At 49.2% G+C, this 21,715-nt stretch overlaps 1 protein-coding gene across 1 annotated transcript; it reads left to right on the top strand.

The window, feature by feature from the left end:
• Positions 1-561: 561 nt before the first annotated feature.
• On the top strand, positions 562-20,333 carry LOC144953168 (uncharacterized). The gene is made up of 9 exons (XM_078883727.1): positions 562-591; positions 7,893-8,065; positions 8,839-8,952; positions 9,182-10,830; positions 15,696-15,865; positions 16,137-16,151; positions 16,557-16,735; positions 17,533-17,646; positions 17,889-20,333. Exons 2-9 carry the CDS (start codon positions 7,939-7,941, stop codon positions 19,127-19,129), a joined length of 3,609 nt encoding a protein of 1,202 aa, XP_078739853.1. The 5' UTR covers positions 562-591; positions 7,893-7,938; the 3' UTR covers positions 19,130-20,333.
• Positions 20,334-21,715: the final 1,382 nt, after the last annotated feature.

Genomic DNA, 21,715 nt, shown 5'->3' with positions numbered 1-21,715 from the left:
TATTTTACTAGGTTATTTAATTTTAGTGTGTCCTTCTGATTTTCAGGCTTGCTTGCCGTGTCATCGCACTTGCAGCACCACGTTTTGTTGTCCACTCATTGATATGCTAATTTTTTCTCTAACCCCCCTCCCTCTCTCTGCGTCCGCCCTCTGTCTATTTAAGGCCACCCCACAGAGACGACCACCTCTCTCTGTTACCTGTGTTGCTCTCTCTATGTATCTTGGTGATATCTGTCTGCTAATATGTCTGTCTATAGTTTTCTGGTTAGATTTTATGTCGCTATTTCATTATACCTGATGATGATTGCTTGTGTTGCAATCGAAACGTCGTATTCTATTATTTAATTTAATTTATTATTTTATCTTTAGACGTGACTTAACCGAAAGAAACAAATAATCCTCCAATCGGCTTGGAGCGGAGAGAGCTGCACCAACCGCCTCCACTGCCGCTCGGCAAGTGAAGCGTCTCCTGCGGTATCTCGCCTCTCTGCTGCTGCTGCCCCCCCCCCACACACTCACCCTCCCCCACACTCACATCCACCACCGCTCGGCGTGGGGCAGAGCGAGGAGCCTCCTCTACATCCTCTGCGGGTGCGAAAAGCCTCCTTCTCTTCTTCCTCTTCTCCCTATTCCTCCCTCATCCTCATCTTCCTCCTCTTCGTCCTCCTCCTCTTCCTGCTGCTTCTCATCGTCATCTTCCTCCTATTCCTGCTCCTCTATCCTTCTATTCCTGCTACACTTCCTCTTCATCTGCTCCCATGCCCCCCTTCTATTCCCGCAGCCAAATGACTCTCAACGTATATGGGTCTTTCTCTATGTGTGTGTGTGCAATGACCTTGTAGGAACTGCCTCTACTTACAAACGAGTTGTGTTGTAGGTGGTCTGTCTCGTCGTAAGTACAAACGTGTTGTGCTGCGCATGCACTAAACACGGGAAATGGCTTTAAAAGTTGTAAAATATTCTGCAGATGTAGATGCCACTGCTTCTTAACGTTTTTTAAGATGTAGATGCCACTGGTTATTCATGTTTTGAAGATGTAGATGCCACTGGTTGTTCACGTTCTGTAGATGTAAATGCCACTGGTTGTTCACGTTCTGTAGATGTAGATGCCACTGGTTCTCCATGTTTTGTAGATGTAGATGCCACTGGTTCTTCATGTTCTGCAGATGTAGATGCCACTGCTTCTTAACGTTTTTAAGATGTAGATGCCACTGGTTATTCATGTTTTGAAGATGTAGATGCCACTGGTTGTTCATGTTCTGTAGATGTAGATGCCACTGGTTCTCCATGTTTTGTAGATGTAGATGCCACTGGTTCTTCACGTTTTGTAGATGTAGATGCCACTGGTTCTTCATGTTCTGCAGATGTAGATGCCACTGCTTCTTAACGTTTTTAAGATGTAGATGCCACTGGTTATTCATGTTTTGAAGATGTAGATGCCACTGGTTGTTCACGTTCTGTAGATGTACATGCCACTGGTTCTTCACGTTCTGTAGATGTAGATGCCACTGGTTCCTCATGTTCTGTAGATGTAGATGCCACTGGTTCCTCGTGTTCTACAGATGTAGATTCCACTGGTTCTTCACGTTCTGTAGATGTAGATGCCACTGCTTCTGCACGTTCTGCATATGTAGATACCACTGGTTCTTCACGTTCTGATGATGTAGATGCCACTAGTTCTTCACGTTCTGCAGATGTAGATTCCACTGGTTTTTCACGTTCTGTAGATGTAAATGCCACCGGTTCTTCGTGTTCTGCAGATGTAGATGCCACTGGTTCTTCACGTTCTGCAGATGTAGATGTCACTGGTTCTTCACGTTCTGCAGATGTAGATGCCACTGGTTTTTCACGTTCTGTAGATGTAAATGCCACTGGTTCTTCGTGTTCTGCTGATGTAGATGCCACTGGTTCTTCACGTTCTGCAGATGTAGATGTCACTGGTTCTTCACGTTCTGCAGATGTAGATGCCACTGGTTTTTCACGTTCTGTAGATGTAGATGCCACTGGTTCTTCGTGTTCTGTAGATGTAGATGCCACTGGTTCTTCACGTTCTGCAGATGTAGATGCCACTGGTTCCTCACGTTCTGCAGATGTCGATGTAACTAGTTCTTCACGTTCTGTAGATGTAGATGCCACTGGTTGTTCACGTTCTGTAGATGTAGATGCCACTGGTTCTCCATGTTTTGTAGATGTCGATGCCACTGGTTCTTCATGTTCTGCAGATGTAGATGCCACTGCTTCTTTACGTTTTTAAGATGTAGATGCCACTGGTTATTCATGTTTTGAAAATGTAGATGCCACTGGTTGTTCATGTTCTGTAGATGTAGATGCCACTGGTTCTCCATGTTTTGTAGATGTAGATGCCACTGGTTCTTCACGTTTTGTAGATGTAGATGCCACTGGTTCTTCATGTTCTGCAGATGTAGATGCCACTGCTTCTTAACGTTTTTAAGATGTAGATGCCACTGGTTATTCATGTTTTGAAGATGTAGATGCCACTGGTTGTTCACGTTCTGTAGATGTACATGCCACTGGTTCTTCACGTTCTGTAGATGTAGATACCACTGGTTCCTCATGTTCTGTAGATGTAGATGCCACTGGTTCCTCGTGTTCTGCAGATGTAGATTCCACTGGTTCTTCACGATCTACAGATGTAGATGCCACTGGTTCTTCATGTTCTACAGATGTAGATGCTACTGGTTCTTCACGTTCTACAGATGTAGATGCCACTGGTTCTTCACGTTCTGTAGATGTAGATGCCACTGGTTCCTCGTGTTCTGCATATGTAGATACCACTGGTTCTTCACGTTCTGATGATGTAGATGCCACTAGTTCTTCACGTTCTGCAGATGTAGATTCCACTGGTTTTTCACGTTCTGTAGATGTAAGTGCCACTGGTTCTTCGTGTTCTGCAGATGTAGATGCCACTGGTTCTTCACGTTCTGCAGATGTAGATGCCACTGGTTGTTCACGTTCTGTAGATGTACATGCCACTGGTTCTTCACGTTCTGTAGATGTAGATGCCACTGGTTCCTCATGTTCTGTAGATGTAGATGCCACTGGTTCCTCGTGTTCTACAGATGTAGATTCCACTGGTTCTTCACGTTCTGTAGATGTAGATGCCACTGCTTCTGCACGTTCTGCATATGTAGATACCACTGGTTCTTCACGTTCTGATGATGTAGATGCCACTAGTTCTTCACGTTCTGCAGATGTAGATTCCACTGGTTTTTCACGTTCTGTAGATGTAAATGCCACTGGTTCTTCGTGTTCTGCAGATGTAGATGCCACTGGTTCTTCACGTTCTGCAGATGTAGATGTCACTGGTTCTTCACGTTCTGCAGATGTAGATGTCACTGGTTCTTCACGTTCTGCAGATGTTGATGCCACTGGGTTTTCACGTTCTGTAGATGTAAATGCCACTGGTTCTTCGTGTTCTGCAGATGTAGATGCCACTGGTTCTTCACGTTCTGCAGATGTAGATGTCACTGGTTCTTCACGTTCTGCAGATGTAGATGCCACTGGTTTTTCACGTTCTGTAGATGTAGATGCCACTGGTTCTTCGTGTTCTGTAGATGTAGATGCCACTGGTTCTTCACGTTCTGCAGATGTAGATGCCACTGGTTCCTCACGTTCTGCAGATGTCGATGTAACTAGTTCTTCACGTTCTGTAGATGTAGATGCCACTGGTTGTTCACGTTCTGTAGATGTAGATGCCACTGGTTCTCCATGTTTTGTAGATGTCGATGCCACTGGTTCTTCATGTTCTGCAGATGTAGATGCCACTGCTTCTTTACGTTTTTAAGATGTAGATGCCACTGGTTATTCATGTTTTGAAAATGTAGATGCCACTGGTTGTTCATGTTCTGTAGATGTAGATGCCACTGGTTCTCCATGTTTTGTAGATGTAGATGCCACTGGTTCTTCACGTTTTGTAGATGTAGATGCCACTGGTTCTTCATGTTCTGCAGATGTAGATGCCACTGCTTCTTAACGTTTTTAAGATGTAGATGCCACTGGTTATTCATGTTTTGAAGATGTAGATGCCACTGGTTGTTCACGTTCTGTAGATGTACATGCCACTGGTTCTTCACGTTCTGTAGATGTAGATGCCACTGGTTCCTCATGTTCTGTAGATGTAGATGCCACTGGTTCATCGTGTTCTGCAGATGTAGATTCCACTGGTTCTTCACGTTCTGTAGATGTAGATGCCACTGCTTCTTCACGTTCTGCATATGTAGATACCACTGGTTCTTCACGTTCTGATGATGTAGATGCCACTAGTTCTTCACGTTCTGCAGATGTAGATTCCACTGGTTTTTCACGTTCTGTAGATGTAAGTGCCACTGGTTCTTCGTGTTCTGCAGATGTAGATGCCACTGGTTCTTCACGTTCTGCAGATGTAGATGTCACTGGTTCTTCACGTTCTGCAGATGTAGATGCCACTGGTTGTTCACGTTCTGTAGATGTAGATGCCACTGGTTCTCCATGTTTTGTAGATGTCGATGCCACTGGTTCTTCATGTTCTGCAGATGTAGATGCCACTGCTTCTTTACGTTTTTAAGATGTAGATGCCACTGGTTATTCATGTTTTGAAGATGTAGATGCCACTGGTTGTTCATGTTCTGTAGATGTAGATGCCACTGGTTCTCCATGTTTTGTAGATGTAGATGCCACTGGTTCTTCACGTTTTGTAGATGTAGATGCCACTGGTTCTTCATGTTCTGCAGATGTAGATGCCACTGCTTCTTAACGTTTTTAAGATGTAGATGCCACTGGTTATTCATGTTTTGAAGATGTAGATGCCACTGGTTGTTCACGTTCTGTAGATGTACATGCCACTGGTTCTTCACGTTCTGTAGATGTAGATGCCACTGGTTCCTCATATTCTGTAGATGTAGATGCCACTGGTTCCTCGTGTTCTGCAGATGTAGATTCCACTGGTTCTTCACGTTCTGTAGATGTAGATGCCACTGCTTCTTCACGTTCTGCATATGTAGATACCACTGGTTCTTCACGTTCTGATGATGTAGATGCCACTAGTTCTTCACGTTCTGCAGATGTAGATTCCACTGGTTTTTCACGTTCTGTAGATGTAAGTGCCACTGGTTCTTCGTGTTCTGCAGATGTAGATGCCACTGGTTCTTCACGTTCTGCAGATGTAGATGTCACTGGTTCTTCATGTTCTGCAGATGTAGATACCACTGGTTCTTCACGTTCTGCAGATGTAGATGTCACTGGTTCTTCACGTTCTGCAGATGTAGATGCCACTGGTTTTTCACATTCTGTAGATGTAGATTCCACTGGCTCCTCACGTTCTGCAGATGTCGATGTAACTAGTTCTTCACGTTCTGTAGATGTAGATGCTACTGGTTCATCACGTTCTGCAGATGTTGATGCCACTGGTTCTTCACGTTCTGTAGATGTAGATGCCACTGGTTCCTCATGTTCTGTAGATGTAGATGTCACTGGTTCCTCGTGTTCTGCAGATGTAAATTCCACTGGTTCTTCACGTTCTGTAGATGTAGATGCCACTGCTTCTTCACGTTCTGCATATGTAGATATCACTGGTTCTTCACGTTCTGAAGATGTAGATGCCACTTGTTCTTCACATTCTGCAGATGTAGATTCCACTGGTTTTTCACGTTCTGTAGATGTAAGTGCCACTGGTTCTTCGTGTTCTGCAGATGTAGATGCCACTGGTTCTTCACGTTCTGCAGATGTAGATGCCACTGGTTTTTCACATTCTGTAGATGTAGATTCCACTGGCTCCTCAGGTTCTGCAGATGTCGATGTAACTAGTTCTTCACGTTCTGTAGATGTAGATGCTACTGGTTCATCACGTTCTGCAGATGTTGATGCCACTGGTTCTTCACGTTCTGTAGATGTAGATGCCACTGGTTCCTCATGTTCTGTAGATGTAGATGCCACTGGTTCCTCGTGTTCTGCAGATGTAGATTCCACTGGTTCTTCACGTTCTGTAGATGTAGATGCCACTGCTTCTTCACGTTCTGCATATGTAGATATCACTGGTTCTTCACGTTCTGAAGATGTAGATGCCACTTGTTCTTCACATTCTGCAGATGTAGATTCCACTGGTTTTTCACGTTCTGTAGATGTAAGTGCCACTGGTTCTTCATGTTCTGCAGATGTAGATGCCACTGGTTCTTCACGTTCTGCAGATGTAGATGTCACTGGTTCTTCATGTTCTGCAGATGTAGATACCACTGGTTCTTCACGTTCTGCAGATGTAGATGTCACTGGTTCTTCACGTTCTGCAGATGTAGATGCCACTGGTTTTTCACGTTCTGTAGATGTAGATTCCACTGGTTCCTCACGTTCTGCAGATGTCGATGTGACTGGTTCTTCACGTTCAGCAGATGTAGATGCCACTGGTTCTTCACGTTCTGCAGATGTAGATGCCACTGCTTCACGTTCTGCAGATGTAGATGCCACTGGTTCTTCACGTTCTGTAGATGTAGATGCTACTGGTTCATCACGTTCTGCAGATGTTGATGCCACTGCTTCTTCACGTTCTGCATATGTAGATACCACTGGTTCTTCACGTTCTGATGATGTAGATGCCACTAGTTCTTCGCGTTCTGCAGATGTAGATTCCACTGGTTTTTCACGTTCTGTAGATGTAAGTGCCACTGGTTCTTCGTGTTCTGCAGATGTAGATGCCACTGGTTCTTCACGTTCTGCAGATGTAGATGTCACTGGTTCTTCATGTTCTGCAGATGTAGATACCACTGGTTCTTCACGTTCTGCAGATGTAGATGTCACTGGTTCTTCACGTTCTGCAGATGTAGATGCCACTGGTTTTTCACATTCTGTAGATGTAGATTCCACTGGCTCCTCACGTTCTGCAGATGTCGATGTAACTAGTTGTTCACGTTCTGTAGATGTAGATGCTACTGGTTCATCACGTTCTGCAGATGTTGATGCCACTGCTTATTCGTGTTCTGCAGATCTAGATGCCACTGGTTCTTCACGTTCTGCAGATGTAGATGCCACTGGTTCTTCACGTTCTGTAGATGTAGATGCCACTGGTTCCTCATGTTCTGTAGATGTAGATGCCACTGGTTCCTCGTGTTCTGCAGATGTAGATTCCACTGGTTCTTCACGTTCTGTAGATGTAGATGCCACTGCTTCTTCACGTTCTGAATATGTAGATATCACTGGTTCTTCACGTTCTGAAGATGTAGATGCCACTTGTTCTTCACGTTCTGCAGATGTAGATTCCACTGGTTTTTCACGTTCTGTAGATGTAAGTGCCACTGGTTCTTCGTGTTCTGCAGATGTAGATGCCACTGGTTCTTCACGTTCTGCAGATGTAGATGTCACTGGTTCTTCATGTTCTGCAGATGTAGATGCCACTGGTTTTTCACGTTCTGTAGATGTAGATTCCACTGGTTCCTCACGTTCTGCAGATGTCAATGTGACTGGTTCTTCACGTTCAGCAGATGTAGATGCCACTGGTTCTTCACGTTCTGCAGATGTAGATGCCACTGCTTCACGTTCTGCAGATGTAGATGCCACTGGTTCTTCACGTTCTGTAGATGTAGATGCTACTGGTTCATCACGTTCTGCAGATGTTGATGCCACTGCTTATTCGTGTTCTGCAGATATAGATGCCACTGGTTCTTCACGTTCTGCAGATGTAGATGCCACTGGTTCTCCATGTTCTGCAGATGTAGATGCTACTGGTTCTTCACGTTCTGCATATGTAGATGCCACTGGTTCTCCATGTTTTGTAGATATAGAGGCCACTGGTTCTTCATGTTCTGCAGATCTAGATGCTACTGGTTCTTCACGTTCTGCAGATGTAGATGCCACTGGTTCTTCATGTTCTGCAGATGTAGATGCCACTGCTTCTTTATGTTCTGCAGATGCCACTGGTTCTTCACATTTTGCATCACGGTCAGTGACGAGGGCATGTCCGAGGCTCCGTCGTCCGAGGAGGGGCAGTCGCCCGTTGGGCGAGACGCTGGAGGGGACCCCGGCCGTGAGACGCCGTCCCTTGGAGGAGATGTGCAGCGCGAGGATGTTCATGCCGCCGCTGGTGAGCGATTTCTTCCCCGCACTTTTCCCTTCAGGCTGCAAAGTTGCGGGGCGAGCAGGCAGCATTAGCATTGAGTCAGTTTAACGCGTAGTAGTAGTAGTCGTAGTGGTAGTCGTGGGCCTACGCGACCAATATCCATAATAAAGGTTTGGGAGTTTTGTTGTTTCGGTTAGATCGCATGGATATAAACATTGTGTTGTTAAACCCACCACCACCAGACATGGCCAATCAGTGAAGGGGGGGGTTTGTGTCACCGAAACAACAAGTGGCCGATTAGTTACTTAGTTCAGCACTAAACCGGTTGTGTTGTTGTGTGTTGGGAGAGTTAAACCTGCAGCAACATTGATGCATTCGAGTAGCTGGTGATGTTTCGTTGGTGATTACAACAACAGCCAGCAGCTGCCAGCAGCCTCCATCAGGCGATTAGCCAACAATTGTGAAGAAGTCTTCCGGCCTTAGAGGGTGAGTAAAAGTGGTGTCATCATCACTGTGGTGAGCCTATCAGGTGCGAAGACCAGAGAAGAAGGGGGTCATATAAATTACAAGTCTCTCCTTGCTATAAAGCTCTTTTTCACGGATGTCCAAAATTGTTCACGGATGTCCAGTAGTTTTCACAGATGTCCAGTAGTGTTTACGGATGTCCGTCGTGTTCACAGATGTCCAGTAGTCTTCACGGATGTCCAATAGTGTTCACGGATGTCCAGTAGTGTTCACGGATGTCCAGTAGTGTTCACAGATGTCCAGTAGTTCTGCTGTGCTCTCATTTTGGGCAGATGAGATGGCAGCCTCTTTGCCGGTCGAGCCACGCGACGGGAAAGCGGGTCAAGAAAAGCCGAGAAATGAGACGTGCCCACGGGTGAAAGTTAAGAGTGAAGACACCGATGATAGTAAGTGTCTTTGTCTCCTGCTAAGATTACGGTGATGAGACTCGACTGTCCCCCATCTACTTCATGATTTTAAATCCTTTGTCGGTTGTAATACTCTAAATACTAATAATTTAAAAATCATCTGAACATTAGCTTGCTTGTCCATCTCTTAGTCGTACGCATCACGAGCCAACGTTGTCCCATGTGTGACTTCGCACTGAGGCTCAACTCTCAACGTTTCGCCTCCTAGGTCAGGAAGAATCCGACATTCGTTTGAAAGAAGAAGACTCTGAGTCCGAAGGAGAGGACCTTAGTAGTGAGGATGAGGATCTTCAATCCGATGAGCGAGACCATCATTCCGACGAGGGGGATGATGACGACCACGATGAGGAGGAAGCCTTCGAGGCCGACGGTTCCAAAGGGAGGCTTCGGAGAGGGCCACGGAGCTCACGGAGAGACGGGGTGATTTCGTCGGACGTGGCCGAGATTGAGGTGGTCCTGGAGGACGACAGGAGTCGTAAGAATTCACCGATCGACCAGAAGGCCCGCGACGAGAAGATGTCCCACCGGTGCTCCCTGTGCGGCAAGGGATTCTCCTGTCTGTCGCGCCTCAAGAGCCACACGATAACGCACACCGGAGAGCGGCCCCTCGAGTGCTCCGTGTGCGGGAAGGGTTTCCGAAAGTCGTCGGCCCTCAAGAGCCACGCGATGATCCACACGGGGGAGAAGCCGTACCGGTGCTCGCTGTGCGAAAAGGGATTCATCCAGTCGTTTGCCCTCAAGAGGCACATGATGAAGCACACAGACGAGAGGCCGCACTGGTGCTCGGTGTGTGGGAAGACCTTCACGGACTTGTCGACGCTCAAGAGCCACCTTCTGATCCACACGGGCGAGAAGCCGCACGAGTGCGCGACGTGCGGGAAGACCTTCGCGCGTATCTCCAACCTCAGGAGCCACGCTAAGATCCACACGGGCGTGAAGCCCCACCAGTGCCCCACGTGCGGCAAGGACTTCATCGAGTCAAAGTCACTTAAGAATCACATGATGGGCCACACGGGAGAAAAGCCGCACATGTGCTCTGTGTGCGGGAAGACCTTCACGGACTCGTCGACGCTCAAGAGCCACTTTCTGATCCACACGGGCGAGAAGCCGCACGAGTGCGCGACGTGCGGGAAGACCTTCGCGCGTATCTCCAACCTCAGGAGCCACACTAAGATCCACACGGGCGTGAAGCCCCACCAGTGCCCCACGTGCGGCAAGGACTTCATCGAGTCAAAGTCACTTAAGAATCACATGATGGGCCACACGGGAGAAAAGCCGCACTTGTGCTCGGTGTGCGGGAAGACCTTCACGGAGTTGTCGACGCTCAAGAGCCACTTTCTGATCCACACGGGCGAGAAGCCGCACGAGTGCGCGACGTGCGGGAAGACCTTCGCGCGTATCTCCAACCTCAGGAGCCACACTAAGATCCACACGGGCGTGAAGCCCCACCAGTGCCCCACGTGCGGCAAGGACTTCATCGAGTCGAAGTCACTTAAGCATCACATGATGGGCCACACGGGAGAGAAGCCACACAAGTGCTCCGTATGCGGGAAGGACTTCAAGCAGATATCCACACTCAACATCCACATGAAGACCCACACGTTTGAGAAGCCACACAAGTGCGACCTGTGCGCGAAGACCTTCACGCTTTTTTCGACCCTCAAGAGTCACATGAGGACCCACTCGGACAGGAAGTCGCACAGGTGCGCCCTGTGCGAGAAGGAGTTCGTACACCTGTCAGCGCTGAAGATCCACATGATGACCCACACGGGCGAGAAGCCGCACCAGTGCCCGATCTGCGAGAAGAGCTTCGTGAGCCTGTCGGCCCGCGACAAGCACACGAAGACGCACAACGTGTAATAGCCGTACAAGTGCTTCGTGTGCGGGAGGAACTTTGCGGACCCTTCGAACCTCAACTTTCACATCAAGTGTCTTAATCACTACGAGTCTTGAAGCCGAGCGTGGGCCGTTTAACGTTCAGAGGCGTCGCTTTAAACTCCCTGGCTTGACGGCCACTGGAGGCTTGGCTGCTATCGCCCGTTGCTGACATTGGGAAGCTGCAGATTTAATCGTGTTCCCATGCACATTCTTACCACCTATTCATCCCACTCCGGTGTTTATTTATCAAGTATACCTTTGAGTCATCTGGGAAACTTGCTTGCATCAATGGAATCTCATCATAGAGGTTTTTGGGGCAGAGCGTGTAAATATAAATGTGTCGTTAAACCCGCCACCCCCCGACAGCCAATTAAGTGAAGGGGTTTGTCACGTAAACAAAACGTGGTGCCAATTAGTTACTAATTCAGCACTAACCGGTTGCTGTGTGTTGGAGAGTAAACCCACTGCAACATTTACAATTCGAGTAGCCGTGATGTTTCTCCAGTAATTACAACAACCGTCATCATCGGGCGACAGCAACAGAGTTGCGGATAAAATCCTCCTCCTGCTGCGCTCTTAAATAGAGGGATACATGTGATGTTATCACTTGTTAGCCAATCAGGTGCAAAGGCTAGAGGTGGGGTGACGCCTTGTCCAACACCATGTGAGACTAGGCTCTAAGGAAAGCTGTCTCGGGTGTGGACCAATCAACTTCCAAGGACAGTGCATACATTATCAGAGTTATGTTTTTTGTTTGCATTATGACTGCAGGTATTGTGCTCTATGCAAACATGACTTCTTGTAAAAAAAAGTGTCAGTTTTGTTGCCAGATAAAAGGGTAAAAAAACAATTATCATATTTTTTCTTCTGGCAAATGAGGTTCCAATGGTGTAGTTTAGTTGCTTTGTATGTATGTTGAACTTCTTTCGCACCGTGCGGTAGCCAACCGCGATAATCAGAGGTAAGGGGGGGGGGGGGGCAACAACCTAAACACAACAACAACAAGCAGTTCTAAACAAATTAGTTTGTCAATCTAGATGATTCAAAAGTGCGTAGTTTGGCTCCAGTGGCTTCCTAACATCGGAAGGAAGAGCGTTCCAGACGGCCGCATAAGCAGCGCATCTGAAAGTGCCACGCGATGCGTCGACCGCCGTCTTCGTTCGATGGCCGCCCAAAAGCCACCGCCGATTCTGCTCCTGCGAGCATGACTGGAGTTTGCGTGATGGTTTTTTTTACTCACCAATCAAATAAACGCGCATTGCCCCGAATCGCGGGTTGGCGAACACCTTCTCGTCTGGATGTGCGTGAAAGCGTTGCTGACCCACGAGATGAATCGTCTGAGTGACGCGTACTGCACCATCAACTCAATACTGCACCATCAACTCAACACTGCACCATCGACTCAACACTGCACCATGGGCTCAGCACTGCACCATGGGCTCAGCACTGCACCATAGACTCATCACTGCACCATAGACGAAGCACTGCACCCTAGACACTGGGGTTAGACATTCGTGATGTGTGACGATTGGGGGGGGGGGGTTTGAGAAATGTGACGTCACATCAAAATGCGCAACTTTAAATAAATATAGACAACACGTTTTACTTAATTATATAGCCTTTTTAATGAATGTTTTCTACAACAACATCAGAGTGCAGCGCCACATTAAATACTACAATGACAATAGTTTAAAGCGATTTGAAGCATGTTTTATTTTCAAAATGGAAATATGGTTGTCGGGGGGGGGGGGGGGCAGAGCTATGTGACGTCATATTTGAGGGGGGGTCTGACTTTTTGTGACGCTGTGTGACGAGGGGGGGGGGGGTCAAAAATTGTCCAAAATCGCGTGACGTCATTTACGGACGGCCTCTTAGATCGCTGAAATATAAATGCTGCATCATTAAACCTGCCACCACCCGACACGGACAATTAGTCAGGTTTGTCATATAAACAGATAATGCCAATTCGTTACACTCACCCACCCACTCACCTGCTCACACTCGCCCACCCACTTATCCACTCATTCATGCACTCACATACTCGTCCACTTATCCACTCACACACCCACTCACACACCCACCCACCCACTCACCCACTAAGTGGCGGTGACGTCACCATGGCGCTTGTGCCAGTGAACGAGTACATTGCGGCCACGTGAAGTGTCGAATGCCTGCTGGCAGGAGGTCACGGGGCAGACCCAGCAGGTGCCATGGGTCGACTGACTGAGATGAGTGGCCGATGCACCACCTGTGGCCCCTACTGTGCCAACTTGCTGTTTTTTAGCTGCCCGGCTAAAACACAGCTCGTTGTGAGCGTCGCTCCTCTGCCCTCCGTTGTTGTTGGGCGGCGACTGCCTCCAACTGCACAGTAGCGTCCTTCACGAGTCTCCTCCACAGAGGCCGATCTTGACACTGCTGGTGTCAGTCATCAGCAAGTCCACTCAGCTCCAGATCTTTTAAGGATTTGTGAGCTCCTCACACAATCCAGCCTGGTTAAACCCAGGATGGATCGTAGGCAGGCCAGCCTAAATATTATTCATAATCAACGTTTTTGGGTTTAGATCGCGTTATTTATAAATGTGTCGTAACCCTCCACCACCCGACATGGCCAATCAGTAAAAAAGTGTCACGTTGACAAAAGACAAATTAGTTCACTGCTTTAGCCCACCGGTGTGTTGAAGCGCGAAACCACAACATTTACAATTTGAGTACGACGTTTCGCTGGTAATTGCATCCAGCATCATCGGCCAATTCGCCAGAATGGCGAGGCTCTGCTGTGTCTCCCGTTCTTATATAGAGCAGCAGCAGGGTGACGTCATCATTAACTCAGACACAGCAGAGCCTCGCCATTCTGGCGAATTGGCCGATGATGCTGGATGCAATTACCAGCGAAACGTCGTACTCAAATTGTAAATGTTGTGGTTTCGCGCTTCAACACACCGGTGGGCTAAAGCAGTGAACTAATTTGTCTTTTGTCAACGTGACACTTTTTTACTGATTGGCCGTGTCGGGTGGTGGAGGGTTACAACACATTTATAAATAACGCGATCTAAACCTAAAAACGTTGATTATGAATAATATTGGTCGCGAAAGCCTACGTGTTAAACAGCCTAAATATTTCTAACCGGCGAAGATGCTCCATTAGGAGGGTCCACGTTTCGCAAGCGTAGAGAAGGGAGGGAATGACTGTGGCCGAGAAGACCTGAAGCTTCGTGCGGAGCGACAGACCAGGTAGCTTCCACACAGCGTTACGCAACCGATGGAAAGATATTGCCGCTCGACTGATTCGGACTGAGACCTCTGCTGTTAAACTGGAGCCGGTCATGAGCACACTGCCCAGGTATGGGAAACTCTCCACTCTCTCCACTACTGCCCCATCACTGATTGGGTAGTTGTGGGGGTGGAGTGTCCGATGGTACAAAATACCCAGGCAGGTGCTTAGTTTTGGTGGGGCTGATGGTAAGGCCCCACCTCTTAGTGGCACATTCCAGTCTCAGCAGCAGCGTCTCCAACTCCTCCTCTGAATGAGCAGCTATTACCAAATCACCGGCATACATAACGTGGTTGACCAATAGAGAGCCATCCCTTGATCACACCCGGGCATCGATCAGCCTCCCATTATATCTGTAACAAATGGAAATTCCCTCGGTACAGCTATTGAAGGCTTCACGAACTACGTGGTCAAAATAGATGTTAAATAATGTGGGAGCCAGAGGACATTCCTGTCGCACCCCAAGGTGTACAGAGAATGGCTCGGATTCCCGGCCACGTAGTTTTACCCGGGCCCGCTCACCATCATGAAGGCCCTTAATGATCGCGAACAGAGGGTCAGGGACTCCGAAAGCACGAAGAACAACCCAGAGCCCAGGCCTACTGATGGTATCATAGGCCTTGACCAGGTCAATAAAGCAGAGATGTAGGTCGTGTTGGAATTCCCTACACCTCTGCTGTAGCAGACGGACAGAAAATATGGCATCTGTACAGGACCGCCCTTTCCTGAAACCGCATTGGGGCTCCGCAAGCCTCTCCTCAGCGTGCCGAGCAAGGCGATGTTGAATAATCCTTGCCAGGACCTTTCCCGGTACACTGAGGAGATGCCCCTGTAGTTGTTACAGTCTGTGCGGTCCCCCTTCTTAAAGAGGGGGACCACCAGGGCATCCTTCAAATCCTGCGGAACCCGTCCAGTGGTCCGGACTGTTGTTATGATGTCATATAGGGCATTCTGTGCACAAACGCCACCCTCCCTCAGCATTTCGCTTGGGAGATCATCTCTGCCCGGTGCCTTTCCTGGTCTCAAACACACCTACACACACACACCTTACACACGACCTCCTGTACACCACGCGAGGCAGTGAACATCTCCCGGATCACACCGCGGGAGAGAGGCGGAGCGCGAAACGTCGAACGCGGAGCGTGGCTGAGTGGGTGGGGGTCTACAACTGGCAAGTGAATGCACAGCCAAGACGGAGCACTCCAAACGCCGCCACCACCACCACCACCACTACTCCACTTTGACGGGGGGGGGGGAGACGTTTCGGGCAACGACCCTTCGTCATGGCCGGCTCAGACCCCTCACCTCCTGAATCCCCTCCCTCATTTCCGTAGCCACGCCCCTCTCACCAGATGCCCCGCCCCTTCTATAAGTGGCACCGCCCACTTTATTCGTAGCCCCACCCCCATTCCGTGGGTCCGCCCCTCTCATTCGTCGCCCCTCATTCGTGGCCCTCGACCACTCACATCCTTTGATAAAGGAGGCCATTTATTTCTAGCCCCGCCCTCAATTTTGTGGTACCGCTCCTCCCCCACCCGTGACTCCGCCCCCTGTTCCTCCAACCGGCTTGGAGCGGAGAGAGCTGCACCACCACGGCCACTGCCGCTCAGGAAGTGAAGCGTCTCCTGCGGTATCTCGCCTCTCTGCTGCTGCCACCCCCCACACACTCACCCTCCCCCACACTCACCCCACCACCGCTCGGCGTGGGGGCAGAGCGAGGAGCCTCCTCCACCTCCTCTGCGGGTGCGAAAAGCCTCTTCTTCTTCCTCTTCTCCCTATTCCTCCCTCATCCTCCTCTTTGTCCTCCTCTTCCTGCTGCTTCTCATCGTCATCTTCCTCCTATTCCTGCTCCTCTATCCTTCGATTCCTGCTGCATCTCCTATTCATCTGCTCCCATGCCTCCCTTCTATTCCTGCAGCCAAATGACTCTCAACGTATATGGGTCTTTCTCTGTGTGCGCGTGTGCAATGACCTTGTAGGAACTGCCTCTACTTACAAACGAGTTGTGTTGCAGGTGGTCTGTCTGGTCGTAAGTACAAACGTGTTGTGCTGCGCATGCACTAAACACGGGAAATGGCTTTAAAAGTTGTAAAATATTCTGCAGATGTAGATGCCACTGCTTCTTCATGTTCTGTAGACGTAGATTCCACTGCTTCTTCACGTTTTTAAGATGTAGATGCCACTGGTTCTTCATGTTCTGTAGATGTAGATGCCACTGGTTCTTAATGTTCTGTAGATGTAGATGCCACTGGTTCTTCACATTCTGCAGACGTAGATGCCACTGGTTCTTCACGTTCTGTAGATGTAGATGCCACTGCTTCTTCGTGTTCTGCAGTTGTAGATGCCACTGGTTCTTCATGTTCTGCAAATGTAGATGCCACTGGTTCTTCACGTTCTGCAGATGTAGATGCTACTGGTTCTTCATGTTTTCCAGATGTAGATGCCACTGGTTCTTCACGTTCTGCATCACGGTCAGCGACGAGGGTATGTCCGAGGCTCCGTCGTCCGAGGAGGGGCAGTCGCCCGTCGGGCGAGACGCTGGAGGGGACCCCGGCCGTGAGACGCTGTCCCTTGGAGGAGATGCTCAGCGCGAGGATGTTCATGCCGCCGCCGGTGAGCGATTTCTTCCCCGCACTTTTCCCTTCAGGCTGCAAAGTCGCGGGGCGAGCAGGCGGCATTAGCATTGAGTCAGTTTAACGCGTAGTAGTAGTAGTCGTAGTGGTAGTCGTGGGCTTTTGCGACCAATATCCATAATAAACGTTTGGGCGTTTTGTTGTTTCAGTTAGATCGTGTGGATATAAACGTTGTGTCGTTAAACCCACCATCACCATCACCACCACCACCACCCGACATGACCAATCAGTGAGGGGGGGGGGGTGTCACCGAAACAACACGTGGCTGATTAGTTACTTAGTTCAGCACTAAACTGGTTGTGTTGTGTGTTTGGAGAGTTAAACCCGCAGCAACATTTACGCATTCGAGTAGCTGGTGACGTTTCGTTGGTGATTAGCCATCAATTGTGAAGAAGTCTTCCGGCCTTGGAGGGGGAGTAAAAGTGGTGTCATCATCACTGTGGTGAGCCTATCAGGTGCGAAGACCAGAGAAGAAGGGGGGTGGGGTAATGTAGTCATATAAATTACAAGTCTCTCCTTGCTATAAAGCTCTTTTTCACGGATGTCCAATATTGTTCACGGATGTCCAGTAGTTTTCACAGATGTCCAGTAGTGTTCACGGATGTCCGTCGTGTTCACAGATGTCCAATAGTGTTCACGGATGTCCAATAGTGTTCACGGATGTCCAGTCGTGTTCACGGATGTCCATTAGTGTTCACGGATGTCCAGAAGTGTTCACGGATGTCCAGTAGTGTTCACAGATGTCCAGTAGTTCTGCTGTGCTCTTATTTTGGGCAGATGAGATGGCAGCCTCTTTGCCGGTCGAGCCACGCGACGGGAAAGCGGGTCAAGAAAAGCCGAGAAATGAGACGTGCCCACGGGTGAAAGTTAAGAGTGAAGACACCGATGATAGTAAGTGTCTTTGTCTCCTGCTAAGATTACGGTGATGAGACTCGACTGTCCCCCATCTACTTCATGATTTTAAATCCTTTGTCGGTTGTAATACTCTAAATACTAATAATTTAAAAATCATCTGAACATTAGCTTGCTTGTCCATCTCTTAGCATTCCCTCTGCTGCGTACGCATCACGAGCCGACGTTGTCCCGTGTGTGACTTCGCACTGAGGCTCAACTCTCAACGTTTCGCCTTCTAGGTCAGGAAGAATCCGACATTCGTTTGAAAGAAGAAGACTCTGAGTCCGAAGGAGAGGACCTTAGTAGTGAGGATGAGGATCTTAAATCCGATGAGCGAGACCTTCATTCCGACGAGGGGGATGATGACGACCACGATGAGGAGGAAACCTTCGAGGCCGGCGGTTCCAAAGGGAGGCTTCGGAGAGGGCCACGGAGCTCACAGAGAGATGGGGTGATTTCGTCGGAAGTGGCCGAGATTGAGGTGGTCCTGGAGGACGACAGCAGTCGTAAGAATTCACCGATCGACCAGAAGGCCCGCGACGAGAAGATGTCCCACCGGTGCTCCCTGTGCGGCAAGGGATTCTCCTGCTTGTCGCGCCTCAAGAGCCACACGATGACGCACACCGGTGAGCGGCCCCTCGAGTGCTCCGTGTGTGGGAAGGGTTTCCGAAAGTCATCGGCCCTCAAGAGCCACGCGATGATCCACACGGGGGAGAAGCCGTATCGGTGCTCGCTGTGCGAAAAGGGATTCATTGAGTCGTTCGCCCTCAAGAGGCACATGATGAAGCACACGGACGAGAAGCCGTACATGTGCTCGGTGTGCGGCAAGACCTTCACGGACTCGTCGACGCTCAAGAGCCATCTTCTGATCCATACGGGCGAAAAGCCGCACGAGTGCGCAACGTGCGGGAAGACCTTCGCGCGTATCTCCAACCTCAGGAGCCACACTAAGATCCACATGGGCGTGAAGCCCCACCGGTGCCCCACGTGCGGCAAGGACTTCATCGAGTCGAAGTCACTTAAGAATCACATGATGGGCCACACGGGAGAGAAGCCGCACAAGTGCTCCGTATGCGGGAAGGACTTCAAGCAGATATCCACACTCAACATCCACATGAAGACCCACACGGGCGAGAAGCCACACAAGTGCGACCTGTGCGCGAAGACCTTCACGCATTTTTCGACCCTCAAGAGTCACATGAGGACCCACTCGGACAGGAAGTCGCACAGGTGCGCCCTGTGCGAGAAGGAGTTCGTACACCTGTCGGCGCTGAAGATCCACATGATGACCCACACGGGCGAGAAGCCGCACCAGTGCCCGATCTGCGAGAAGAGCTTCGTGAGCCTGTCGGCCCGCGACAAGCACACGAAGACGCACAACGTGCAGAAGCCGTACAAGTGCTTCGTGTGCGGGAGGAACTTTGCGGACCCTTCGAACCTCAACTTTCACATCAAGTGTCTTAATCACTACGAGTCTTGAAGCTGAGCGTGGGCCGTTTAACGTTCAGAGGCGTTGCTTTAAACTCCTTGGCTTGACGGCCACTGGACGCTTGGCTGCTATCGCCCGTTTTTGGTTGAATTCATCCATAATCAGATGTAATCGTGTTCCCATGCACATTCTTACCACCTATTCATCACACTCTGGTGTTTATTTATCAAATATACCTTTGAGTCATCTGGGAAACCTGCTTGCATCAATGGAATCCCATTACAGAGGTTTTTGGGGCATAGCGCGTAAGTATAAATGTGTCGTTAAACCCGCCACCCCCCACACAGCCAATTAAGTTAAGGGGTTTGTAACGTAAACAAAACGTGGCGCCAATTAGTTACTAGTTCAGCACTAACCGGTTGCTGTGTGTTGGAGAGTAAACCCACTGCAACATTTACAATTCGAGTAGCCGTGATGTTTCTCCAGTAATTACAACAACAACCGGCATCATCGGGCGATTGCAACAGAGTTGCGGATAAAATCCTCCTCCTGCTTCGCTCTTAAATAGAGGGATACATGTGATGTTTTCACTTGTTAGCCAATCAGGTGCAAAGGCTAGAGGTGGTGTAGGGGGGGAAGGGGTTAACCCCTTACCTAATTGGCTGTCGGGTGGTGGCGGGTTTAACGACACATTTACGCGATCTAAACCCAAAAACCTCCATAATGGATAACATTGATTGCGAAAGCCTCCTGCTGCTACGTGTTAAATGGAATCCCAGTTACACTTTCAAGAGGCCGAATTCCACCACGCAGGACTGCTCCTTCACTTGACAGCGGTAGATGCTTTCCCACCAAAAAAAAAATTCCAACACGGCGCGCGAAAGCAAAATCGCGGTGGTGTGGAGCGGGCGGGCACACGGTAGCCAAACCCACAATGCACCGCGGACAATGCGCAGCACGAATGGCAAAGAGTCAGGAACTTTTAAATCAGCATGGAAGGAGGAACCGTCAACTGCATTGCGGTTGAATTGTTACGTATGCTTGTGTGTGTACGTTGAACTTCTTTCGCACACCACCGTACGTAGCTAACCGGAGGTGCGGCGGTGGAGGTCTTTTCTGCTTGAACCGAGTGCGGGTGAAAGGAAAGCGGTACAGGAAACCCTCGCCCACCACGGCGGGGGTGCTACGTTTTATTGAAAATTAGAACTGCGATCGGCAAATCCGCGATCATCTGCAAACTCGGACCGACGTTACATGGGGGGGGGGGGGAATACTGCGGTTTGGTTTGGCGCTCAGCGTAGTACGGACACCCACGGACCTACCTTTGTTGTTACGTTGTTACCCTGCGTCGACCCAACACACACCAAAAAGTATTTTGTTAAGTACAAAAATCTAAATTGTTCGTTAAATGTAGAGAATTAAAGAAATAAATACTGTACACATGGTATCCGTGTACAATACTGTACACGTGGTATCCGCACACAGTAGTGTACTCGTGGTATCCGCACACAGTACACACCACTGGAGACGAGACGGGGGGAGACGAGATGGGGCGAGAAGAGACGGCGCCATGTTTGTTCCGCAGCAGCGTCGTCACCGCGAGCAGTGCAGTCACGACGCTGTCCAGCAGGAATCTCGCGGTCGAAACCGCGAGATTTGTCGAGCCGCGCCACGAGCGGGAAGGGAGCACCGTGTCTGAACCCACGAGAGCGTGAGAGTTTGGTGTTCGGTGAGTTTCGAGGCGCTTCGTGCCGTGTTGAGGATGGTAGTCTGGATAGCAGCATTTACTGGCTAGGAACAGTTGCGCCGTAAGACACGGATACGTGAACAATGCCGGTCATGCGATGGACGAGAGTGGGAATTTGGTGGTTCAGCACTAAACTATTCATGCAGTGCTCACCAAGCCATTAAAACAATGTTAAATTAGTTTAGTTGCTTTGTATGTATGTTGAACTTCTTTTGCACCGTGCGTAGCCAACCGCGATAATCAGAGGTAAGGGGGGGTTGGGCAACAACCTAAACACAACAACAAGCAGTTCTAAACAAATTAGTTTGTCAATCTAGATGATTCAAAAGTGCGTAGTTTGGCTCCAGTGGCTTCCTAATATCGGAAGGAAGAGCGTTCCAGACGGCCGCATAAGCAGCGCATCTGAAAGCGCCACGCGATGCGTCGACCGCCGTCTTTGTTCGATGGCCGCTCAAAAGCCGCTGCCGATTCTGCTCATGCGAGCATGACTGGAGTTTGCGTGATGGTTTTTTTGCTCACCGATCAAATAAACGCGCATTGCCCCGAATCGCGGCTTGGCGAACACTCCCTTCTCGTCCTAATGTGCGTGAAAGCATTGCTGACCCACGAGATAAATCGTCAGAGTGACGCGTACTGCACCATTAACTCAATACTGCACCATCAACTCAACACTGCACCATCGACTCAACACTGCACCATCGACTCAACACTGCACCATAGGCTCAGCACTGCACCATAGACTCAACACTGCCTCATAGACTCAACACTGCCCATTCTGTAGATGACATCTATATCTACAGAACGTGAAGAACCAGTGGCATCTTCATCTACAGAACGTGAAGAATCGGTGGCATCTACAGAACGTGAAGAACCAGTGGCATGTATATAAT

The sequence above is a fragment of the Lampetra fluviatilis genome, chromosome 72 (genome assembly GCF_964198595.1).
Source record: "Lampetra fluviatilis chromosome 72, kcLamFluv1.1, whole genome shotgun sequence".
In the NCBI taxonomy this organism is placed as follows: Eukaryota; Metazoa; Chordata; class Hyperoartia; order Petromyzontiformes; family Petromyzontidae; genus Lampetra; species Lampetra fluviatilis.
Note: the sequence above shows the minus strand (reverse complement) of the source record. Positions and strands in the feature narration are given on the sequence as shown.